Source organism: Pectinophora gossypiella, chromosome 6 (assembly GCF_024362695.1).
Source record: "Pectinophora gossypiella chromosome 6, ilPecGoss1.1, whole genome shotgun sequence".
In the NCBI taxonomy this organism is placed as follows: domain Eukaryota; kingdom Metazoa; phylum Arthropoda; class Insecta; order Lepidoptera; family Gelechiidae; genus Pectinophora; species Pectinophora gossypiella.
In genome coordinates, this window is record NC_065409.1 from 9876497 (window position 1) to 9887300 (window position 10804).

Here is a 10804-nt window from a genome sequence, read left to right on the forward strand (position 1 = left end):
GTCTTTCTTGTACTGCCTAAAGGTTTGGTAATAAAGGTCTTTTACATAGATTTTGCGTCTTTTTACTGCCCAGGAACAGCACATAACTAGCTTGCACATTTTGTAGAAAGCAGACTGTATCGTTCTATTAGGTGTCAGCCCAATACTGGAACAGTTTACTTCGTATTTTAAACACATTCAATACACATTGGACGGTGAATGTCACATCTCACATCAGATAGGAATTACATGGATTGTCGATACTTATCGCAAAAATATTACGATATCGTTGACACGTTGTTGGGTGGCTGGCATAGCGACGTCGCGTCGCGCCACCCGTGAGGAAGATCGGTAGGTACCTACTATAAAACTAATCAATGAGCTTGATAATGATTGTCTAGCAAAATGTTGTTTAAATAAACATATTAAGCTATGTTGCAATATCTATTACGGAACCATATACCTACCTAAGTATTTTATTTTTAAGTAAGTACCTACTTACTAAAGTAAATGAAAATGGAACAATGAAAATAATTCGTAGTCATAAATTAATATGTTTAATATTTCACTAACCATAACCATTGTTTTTTGAAATAAGTAAATTAATGTGTTATTTATTTATTATCCTTTGTGAAGAAGCATACAAACTATTTGTATAATTATTCAAGCCTGCCTATACATATTTGTAGTTAATATTCTACATAAACCTACATGCATTAACTCAGGATCCTATTTGAAGTCCTTTGTTTGCTAACCAGGGACTTAATTATATGACAATATCATGTCTAGTCTAGGTAGTCAGAGCACTAGACTCCCCGTATTGAACTATGTGTAAGTATCCCGATAAGTACCTACGATCAGTGTCTATTTTATGGAACTCCATAAATAATTGAATAAACACTTCAAATTTGATGTATGCAACCGTCTCACTGTATTGTCCTCCTTAACGACCTCAGTGGTCGAGCACTGGGCTCATGATCCGGAGGTCCCGGGTTCGATATCACAAAAATTACTTTGTGGTCCCTAGTTTGGTTAGAACATTACTGGCTGATCACCAGATTGTCCGAAAGTAAGATGATCCGTGCTTCAGAAGGCACGTTAAACCGTTGGTCCCGGTTACTACTTACTGAAGTAAGTAAGTAATCGTTACATGAGCCATGCCAGGGGCCTTTGGCGGCTCAATAGTAACCCTGACACCAGGTTGGATGAGGTTGGTAATCCACCTCACAACCCACACGATAGAAGAAGAAGACTGTATTGTCAATAATAAATATAGTTCGCCAGTACGACAGACAAACAATAATTTCGCGAACCCTGCTGACTTTTCTACGGTACCCCTAAACTCCGCGGTACTCACTACACTAGGAATCGCTGCCCTAAAATACAGTTCTGGATAAGGTAATAATACCTGTGCACTGACAGTACGAAACTTACAGTAGAAAATAGAAAAGAAAAAAGAACTTTGACAGCAGAAATTATACTTAAAGGTATTTCTAAATAAAATACTTAATACACTTTCTGTATTATTATTTAATTTTATTCCAAACAGATAATTGTACATTTTCTAACTATAAATTATAATCTAATCTAGTAACTAAGTACTTTGGTTTTTCATGACGTAACTATCACTTGATTTAAAAGTTGTTTAAGAGTAGTTTCCCCTTGGGTTCTCCCACCACGTCCCCGTCAGCATACACCAACTGTCCTCGCAGATATGTCTCCTTCACTACACCCTTCAATGTCTTATTCAGATATGGTGATAGCTGAAATTTATAATAATATAATTTAACTAATATTACAATGCTGCTAATTCTAGTACACACCAACTAATTTTATTTTAAGTTATACCTGTCATTCTCTTATCCGCCAAAAAGGAAAGGGACGAGTAATCGACAGGCAACCCATACACGTCAAACGGGTTACATATCAGTAAGATGCCTATTTTATTCGCCCGGATTATTCATTTATTTTAAAATTAACAATTGTTATTCATCCGTCTTTTTCCTTTTCGGCAGATAAGACAATGACGAGTATAACTTAAAATAAAATTCCGGAATCGGGGCCAATATTGTTAGATGTCTACTTATGGGTTCAACGACTTTTGAAGGTAACAATCTTAAATTAACCAACCATATGCAGATATTTTTTTAGTAGTTACATATACATATGTAAAATTATTAAAAACTCACGCCCGTCATCCCTAATGGGATGGGCAGAGCCACAGTAATCAAAGACAACTTGCAGCCACTCTTTATATGAAGTCATAAGATGGATATATGATGAAACTTATGGTGACACGGATCAGCGTATAGCCCATAACAATTGTCCATCATGTTAGAAATTGGGAATGTAGTCGGGAGCTTATGTTACTATAGCTTTCTTTTATATATCTTTCTTTTTTCGTTTTATTTTTCAGTAAGTACATACCTTATTTTTGTACCGAATTATGTCAGTTGTAACAGTAAACGATGCATCTGAGTCGTAAAAGATGAAGTCTGCGTCCAGTCCAGCCTTCAACGCTCCTTTCCGGTCTTGTAGACCACAGAGCTGGGCGGGGCCGGAACTAAGGTACTTTGAAACGGTTTTCAAATCTAGGCCTCTGGAGCTCGCCTCTGTCCAGAACAGAGATAAACCTGGAAATTGAGGAGCCGTATTTTAATATTCTATTACATTTGTATTTTGCCTGTTGTGCCCTTTCTGAATCTGTTGTCCTTATTTCTGTATCTTTTGTACATTGTGCTCAATAAAGTATTTTATCTTTAAATAGAATTTTACTAGAACTTGGGAGCTGAAGTCCGTATCGAAACAATTCATCTAAAAAAGCAATATTGCTTTTTGACATTTGCGCATATAAAAGTAAGTGCGCAATATAAACACATTTCAAATAGCAAAATTGCTTTTTTAGATAAATTGCTTCGATGACTATTAGCTTTCTATCCGCGACTACGTCCACGTGGTTTTCGGTTATCAAATAAATAGCCTATATCTATATATAGTATTATTCACAAATTGTCTATTACTCACAAAAGAATATTCAAAATGGATCTAGTAACTTCAGAGTATACTTCCCACAAACAAACTTTACTTATCTCATAATATTATGAAAGTATCGTAGATTGAATGTAGAGATATATTATGTAGAGAATGGACTGCCACTACTTCGTATTATTTTGATTAACCATTGCAAGTAATTATACGTAATTTTTAAATACGACGACTTCCTGTCTGATAAACATCTCTACAGAAGTGGCCACAGTTTATTTTCAGACGACTACTTAATAAAATAAGTACCTAGTACCTAACTATAGTTTTGTCATCTATGAGCTACTTATAGTTGGATGGAGTTAGATGTGTGAAACTTGAATGTAGTCAGATATTGCGTACCAAATTGCACCGAAGATATCCCTCCCCAGGCTTCTAAGTTGTTGCTGCACTTGAGATCGGGAGTGCACGGCGAGTGGTCTGACACCACCAGGTCCAATTTGTCATCCAACAAATATTTCCATAATTCCTCCTGAAAATGTTATTAAGAACTTTTATATTTGGATTAAATCGCCGGAATCATGTTACTTTTTCGAACAATCAGGCGATTCAAGCCCGAAAAGTCTTTACCAAACAAAGGACAGTCTCAAAAGTGATTTTGTGGCTGATGATATTTGGATTATAGGAAACCTGGAAATTTCAGCCTTAAGAGGTTAAGACACATTTAGGTACCTTACCTACCAGCCTATATTCAATTAAGGCTGCAGTCTCCGCAAAATTGAGCCGTTGCGAGTTTTTAGTGACAATTATTTTCCTTTTTTAAGCAATGTTACGATATTTCTTTGACTACCGCATATTGCACATAAATATACATGATATAAGTTAAGTAGTAGACCCGTATTTTTAAAGTACATTTAGCTGGTGTACATTAAGATAAATTCAAAGTTGAGTACTCTCTTCCATTCAAAAAATATATAGCTTATCTAGTTTCATCTAAGCGCTGTATTTCTTTTTTCTTTTACTATGTACAATATATTTCCTAAATACGCAAACCACAGACAATATTTCCAGGTGCATACAAGACGTGTAATAAATAAATGAACGCTGAGGACTTATACAAAGTCAGGCTCAATCTTGTTGAACTTTCAACCAAGTAGTTTAAAATGCCACTTGCGGCTAATGTATAATATCATAAACAGCCTATATACGTTCCACTGCTGGGCACAGGCCTGCCCTCAATCAATCGGAACATGGAACATACTCCACCATGCTGCTCCAATGCGGGTTGGTGGAGGTGTTTTTTTTACGGCTAATGGCCGGGACCGACGGCTGAAGCATGGAATCATCTTACTTTTTCGGACAATCAGGTGATTCAAGCCTGAAAAGTCCTTACCGAACAAAGGATAGTCTCTCAAAGTGTTTTCGACAATATCCCCATCGGTAATCGAACCCGGACCTCCAGATCGTGAGCCTAACGCTCTTCAAATGTATAAGTGACGACAAAAAAAAAAAATAACTTGGATTTGCATCGGATGCGCTTACTGCTTTATCAGCAAAATGGATGAGCTTTGAAGGCTCAGTAAGTAGGTACTTAAGTGCCTACCTTGTTATCCTTGTCCCTGATAGGAGGAGCGCATTTATACTCGCTGTGCCCTCGCGGTATCTGGTCCGCGCTGAGCGAGAGGTAATGGTGACAGGTCTCGGCGGTAACTCCGCCCCGCCACGCGCCGTGGCCCGTCGCCATCCTCACTTTACGTGCCCTCTCCAACAGTGGCACCACTTCCGCTGATGATACGTGCACCACATGCACTCTTACACTGTAAAAAAAGCATTCGTGTAACCCCTGCGAATCAGCTTATATCCTTGGTACGCGCGGATTGTAAATTAATTTTATCAAGTTCAAACGTTTAGATGTGGAATCATTTTACCCGAGGCTTCAATCTCGCGGGTTTGAGGATAAAATTACATGTAAGTATTCACAGTGTAAAGTCATCTTTAGTTAGTCTAAATTACTTATACTAAAAATATCTTAAGTATACTTACTTAGTTTGGTATAACTGCTAATAGATATTAATGACTAGATAGGCTTAGACACTTACTCTGTTTTCTCTAGACAACTTGTAATAAGAGATATGGCATTTAATTCCATGTCTGGAGGCCTTGACTCTAGATACGTTTGGTACTCCTTGGGGTCTGAAATGAAAACATAGGTTTTTAAACTTGATTAACCTATGATATAGGTACCTGAATAAAATGAAAAAAGAAAACAGATTGAATAAAGATCTCATCAGCAGCTTCGATCGCGAAGTTATGTTCCCAAAAGAAAGAAATATTTTAACTTTGATATAATAAATAATTATTCCCGGAAAAAATAATAATTTATAATTAAGTTTAATTAATTAGCGTATTAACATACCCTTAATTATCAGGCACGGTGAAGACAGTGGCAGACAGAATTGATATGAAAAGCACAACTGCCCGGACCATTCTCAAAGAAATAAATAATAAAATATAGAAATAAATTATTCACTATATACACATTATACATATATAAATATAATTTTTAATATATCAGTTTCTACTTATAAGGAGAATTATTAACATACCCTTCTTCTTTTGCTTCGGTTCATGAGAAGTATTTTCATCGTCTATTTCGGCGTGGAACTGCAATGTCACATTCGTTCCATTATAAAATAGGCATATCAAATTCAATTAAAAAAATACCTATATGCTGCATTTGAAGGCACGAAGGTGCCCTCTAAAGATCTAAATTAAACAAGTCAATATTCTGACGAATATGATGATACGATGACTACTAATTTACACAGGGTGGGGAAAAACATTTATTTGCAAAATACCTCATTATTACAAAGGGAAGACTAATGATAAACTAGGTTTAAAATAATAATCAACGCCAAGAAGGAAGTCGATACATTTTAATGAAACTATTTTTTTTTGACGTGACTTATTGTAGATTTGCCGCAGATGGCATTAAATACTTGGCCGGACAAATGGGGAACGCTGAAGGCTCTCACCCGGTACAACGTTTAAGACAACAGGCCTGAGGGTGCCCAGTTGAGCGCGAACCTCGGCTCAAGGCGTCGTCTGAGAGGAAAAATATTTGAAAGAATTAATCGACCCTAGTGGGTCGATAGCGATAAGCGCTGATTGGGGGAAATCGTCGACCACGCCGGCGGGGTCGGTATCAGGGTATGAAACTAATAAACAAATCATAATAATTCTACTTATGCAGAATCTGCGACAGTAACGCTGCAGTGACACGGATTATACTTTAATCCTACTTACTTTATATTTAAGTCTTCGTTTCGTAATAACACTGTTAGATTTTCTCTCTCTTTTCAACTAAAAACTACCACAACTCACCGCTAGTAATGACCCTGTGCCCTCCAATGCCTCAAAGGCCTTTTCCAGATCCCTGAGTTCTACATTGGGAAACTCTTCTACACCGCTTGGGCAAAGGAAACATTTAAATCCTACTACTCCAGCTTTCACCAAGTCTCGTAGGGAATGCTGCGTAATAGAGCAAACATAATTAATTACTTACTATAAACATTTTCTTGAATTCATAAAAAACATAATTTAACCTAAAAAAATCAAAACCATAATATTACAAATATAGAATACTTAGTTAAAAAAAAACTGTATAACCGAATACCGACATATTACAAAAATCACTTTGTGATCCCTAGTTTGGTTAGAACATTACAGGCTGATCACCTGATTGTCCAAAAAGTAAGATGATCCCTGCTTGGGAAGGCACGTAAGCCGTTGGTCCTGGTTACTTAGTGATGTAAGTAAGTATAGTCGTTACCTTAAGCTATGTCAGGGACGGCTCAATAATAACCCTGAAACCAGGGTTGATGAGGTTGGTAGTCCACCTCACAACCCACACGATACACGAAGAAAACCCCCCTTTAGTTACATAACATACATATATATATAAGCTCACTAATATATCCCAAGTACCCATACCTCACCTAGCTTTCTGTTACACCAATGTGATAGGTGGTGAGCCTTATCGCCGTCAACAATGGTCTATATTAACAACATTTTCAACTTCAACTTCAAGCAAGTATAGTTCTTAATGGTGTGTTTCGCGAAAACAGCAAAGTTTCAGGCAAAGAATACCGGTTAAATTGTGATCAAACCCCACCTGGTTTCCCGGAATAACTCCGCCCCAGAAGCCGACATCCACATAGACGTTGTTCTTCGCTGAGGATGCTTTGGTTTTCAGATTCTCCACAGTAGTTGTCGGTGGAATGGAGTTCCTGAAAAATGCATAGCTTAATGCTTATTATGAGTTAGGACTTAAGTATATTGAGAAATTTTAATTTTCAAAATTATACTAAGTACCTATATTGATGAAAATTTCATAAACATGGCGTAGGTACTTATTTTACTACTGCTAACTCTATTGTTATGTCAAGATTTCTTGTAAGATTTGGTATCATGAATCTCTGTTATAAAGCCAAGGGTATGATGTTACCTAGATAAAGATTAAACAGTTTATCAGCATGTTGTGAAAAAGGCCCTTAATATAATATTCAAAGTGTAAATATGTTACCTACTGAATAAAGATATTTTTGAATTTTAATGTGAATTATACAAGGTTCCTTTACATTGAGACTTATTGTTTGATTTAGGTACTTACGTATGACTGGTGATGTATCCGCTGGCAGTGGCCACGTTCACGGTGCACCCTGTCTTATGATTACGTGTAGCTAAATGCAAGTCCAACGCTTCAGACATCAGCGCCAGCACATCCCGAGGATCCATACAAAAATCTCGTTCTTACACAAACACTTCAATGATGCAGTGTATTACCGTGTTCATGCGAGCGGCACATACCTATAATCTTCGCGCGCTCTTTACTCCTTAAATACTGTAGAACAGTTGGTACGCAAATAAGGGGGGGGGACCTAATCAAACTCGTATTGGTGCGGGGCGGAGTGTTCTATATGTAGTATTATTATATACTCTATGCACCAGGTCCCCCATATCACCTGGTAGGTCAAGGACATCAGCAATTTGACTCACAAAGGCATGTCGACGATGGTGGTGATGCCGCCGGCAGCGGCTGCGTTGGTGGCGGTGCGAAACCCCTCCCAGGCGGTGCGCCCTGGCTCGTTGACGTGCACGTGCGAGTCCACCACGCCTGCCATCAGAGCTAGGTCCCCGCCATCTACCACCTGGGGGACGGCGGTATAACAAGTAAATAGGATGGCATTTAGAAGTACTTTTTTTGCTACACTAGGCTGGAACCTATCCTATAGGGATACGTGTTCAGGTCTGCCTCCGTTAAACAATTCATCATCATAAACGTTATTTGATTTATGATTATGAGCCGTTCTACGAATTATTTTTATAAGTAAGTACACTCTATTGTAGGAAAGATAGGTATTGAGCTATGTGTCTATTTAGATAAGGTCTACATAAGGTAGGTAGTACGGTCACGAGCATTAAAATGTATACACTTTACGATGTCACATTAACTTTTTTGACAAATTGAACTGTAAGTGTCACTAAATGTCAAATATGTATATTGCTCATGACTGTACATAAGTAGGTACCTACCGACTACGTTTGTTGTTAGAATCGCTCCTAATGTGTGTTAAGTACTTGGTGATCGTTGCTTTAAAAAGTGCAGAGCAGCGTAGTGGAGTATGCTCCATACACCCAATTAATTGAGGAGAGGCCTGTGCTCAGTAGTGGGACGTGTATAGACTGCTTATGTTATGTATGTATGTCATAATATTATATTACGCTTACCCTGCCAGATTCATTTTCTGACATTTTAATTCGTTTAGGCTGAATAAACGATTTTTGTCTTACTTTAATGTCTTCAGTTTACGAATATTATTTACTTAATCTACTTATTCAGAACTTTATAATGGTATGAATTAAAATTATTTAGTTCTTAATCCTATTTTCGACGACTCTAGGTACCATTTAGTACCACCATAGACAAACCAAAATAGGTACTACGTTCAAACTACAACTGTGTACCTAAGTACTATTAATTACAATCTTTAAAGTTTCCAATTATTTATCGGTCGGTACATTACGTAACGAATAACGGACAGGCAAGATCGCGAGATCTTCACAAATAGGTCAACAGATTGAATTGCAGCCAATCTTCAGATTGTGTCTGAGGACATTGTGTCATGGTTAAGGGCACTTGATTGTTATGTACAGTAATTAACATCATAGATCATCATCTCCCCAGCGTTACCCCGTTTTCACAGGGTCCGCTTACTTAACCTGAAATTTGACAAGTCCGGCTTTTTACAGCAGCGACTTGCTGTCTGACCCTCCAACCCGCCAAGGGAAAATCAGATCCCAATTATGGTAGTCAAAAGGACGAAAGGAAAATGAACTAAGAAGTTTTGTGATAGATTATGCACACCACGCCTATTTCGATTCACGATGAAGTACAGGGGGAGAATGATCGAGCTAATAAGTGAAACTTCTAAGTTTCGTGCGTTATTGCCTTCTATCTGTCCACTGATATCTACAGATCTCTCCACATCATACCTTGATTTTCCCATCACCCTCTGCGGCAAGTTTCCTAGCTTCGTCTCTCTTTAAAACTTTCTCAATGACACCATTCTCGTCAACCAAAACGCCTCCATCGATAATCTCCTCTTCGGTCACCACTCGCCTGCTCAGAAACAATTGTCTTCTTGACATCTTTATTGTACTACACTGAACAACAGCTATAAACAAACTTATAGATCTATCTGTAAGCAAATTTGTTACATACTTTTATTATCGAGCAGGGCTGGCTCTAGGAAAATTTCATTATTTTAGATAACTACCTACTTAGGTAGGTAATCTCTCGAGTGGGTTGTGAGGTCTATGACCTACCTCATCACCGTAGTTTCAGGGACACCCCTGATGTGCGTATGGGACATGCCTAATAGTCTATCATTTATGGTCAGTCCATATCTCTAGCGCCAGCAAACCAACGCGTCTCAATGTTTGGATCTTGTAATTTGATATAATATCCTAAGTAATACAGTTCATTCAATTATTTGTGTGGGGTTTTATTATAATTTACCAGCGCTCCCTACAATGTGGCTCAGGTAACGACTATGTACATACTTAAGTAAGTAGGAGTAGTAGTCGAGACCAACTGTTTAACGTGCTCACGGAACGGAACATCTTACTTTCGGACATTCGGGTCAGCCTGCTATGTCCTAACTAGTGATGGGCAGGGAAAGAAAAAATTGGGTGGGAAAGAAAAAATATCGGGAAAATATGGGAAAATAAAATAAACACCCGAAAAATTCCCGAATCATGGGAAAATATTTTTTATTTAATTATTTTTAATGTTATTATTATTTGTATGTCGTTTCCATGTCTCGGGTCGGGTCTGTCATGGAGTCCCTGACTTTTGGAAGGCGTGCGTGGGGCCGAAGCCAACACGTAGAGGCCCCTTAAGACAATTTACTCTAAATGTGTTGTGACACCAACCGGCGATTATCCCTGTATGCACTATGGGAGTGCACCCAAAGACTATCCCTGGTTCGTGTAGGACTATTGCAGATTATGGGAACAAAAGTAACTGGGCTATTAGGTTGGGGGTTAGTGAACCTATATACTGGGGCTATGGGGGACTATGGCGCCTGCTCGACCAATGTTAATAACAGAGATACATTGGGCAGGCGGTGACTCGTCACTCACTGGTTGGGCCACCTATCTAGCCGACGCGACTGGACGGCAAGGCAGCAACATGGTTGTGAGCATCTCAGGGTGTCAAGAGGTGTACACCGCTTTCTGCGAGGCGGTTTACCCGCCTTACCAACTCGCGACTTGTGCA

At 38.3% G+C, this 10804-nt stretch overlaps 1 protein-coding gene across 2 annotated transcripts; it reads right to left on the reverse strand.

Moving 5' to 3' along the window:
• Window positions 1-1491: 1491 nt before the first annotated feature.
• Window positions 1492-9723, reverse strand: LOC126367596 (allantoinase). Of its 2 annotated transcripts, XM_050011186.1 has the most exons (11): window positions 9517-9723; window positions 8020-8171; window positions 7136-7250; window positions 6346-6492; window positions 5568-5625; window positions 5378-5449; window positions 5061-5154; window positions 4565-4778; window positions 3364-3493; window positions 2407-2612; window positions 1492-1742 (listed from the first exon to the last, which is right to left on the reverse strand). In XM_050011186.1, the coding sequence occupies exons 1-11, from the start codon at window positions 9670-9672 to the stop codon at window positions 1614-1616; spliced, it is 1473 nt and encodes a 490-aa protein (XP_049867143.1). In that variant the 5' UTR covers window positions 9673-9723; the 3' UTR covers window positions 1492-1613. The 2 variants fall into 2 exon arrangements, with proteins under 2 accessions (XP_049867143.1, XP_049867144.1); XM_050011187.1 differs by lacking the exon at window positions 5378-5449.
• Between the last annotated feature and the right edge of the window lie 1081 nt (window positions 9724-10804).

Coding starts and splice junctions, on each gene's coding strand:
- LOC126367596 (XM_050011186.1), bottom strand. CDS start 9,672: ATGTCAAGAAGACAATTGTTTCTGAGCAGGCGAGTGGTGACCGAAGAG. Junction 4,779..5,060: donor AGTTGTCTAGAGAAAACAGA/GTAAGTGTCTAA, acceptor CTTTTTTTACAG/TGTAAGAGTGCATGTGGTGC. Junction 3,494..4,564: donor TCAGGGACAAGGATAACAAG/GTAGGCACTTAA, acceptor TAACATTTTCAG/GAGGAATTATGGAAATATTT.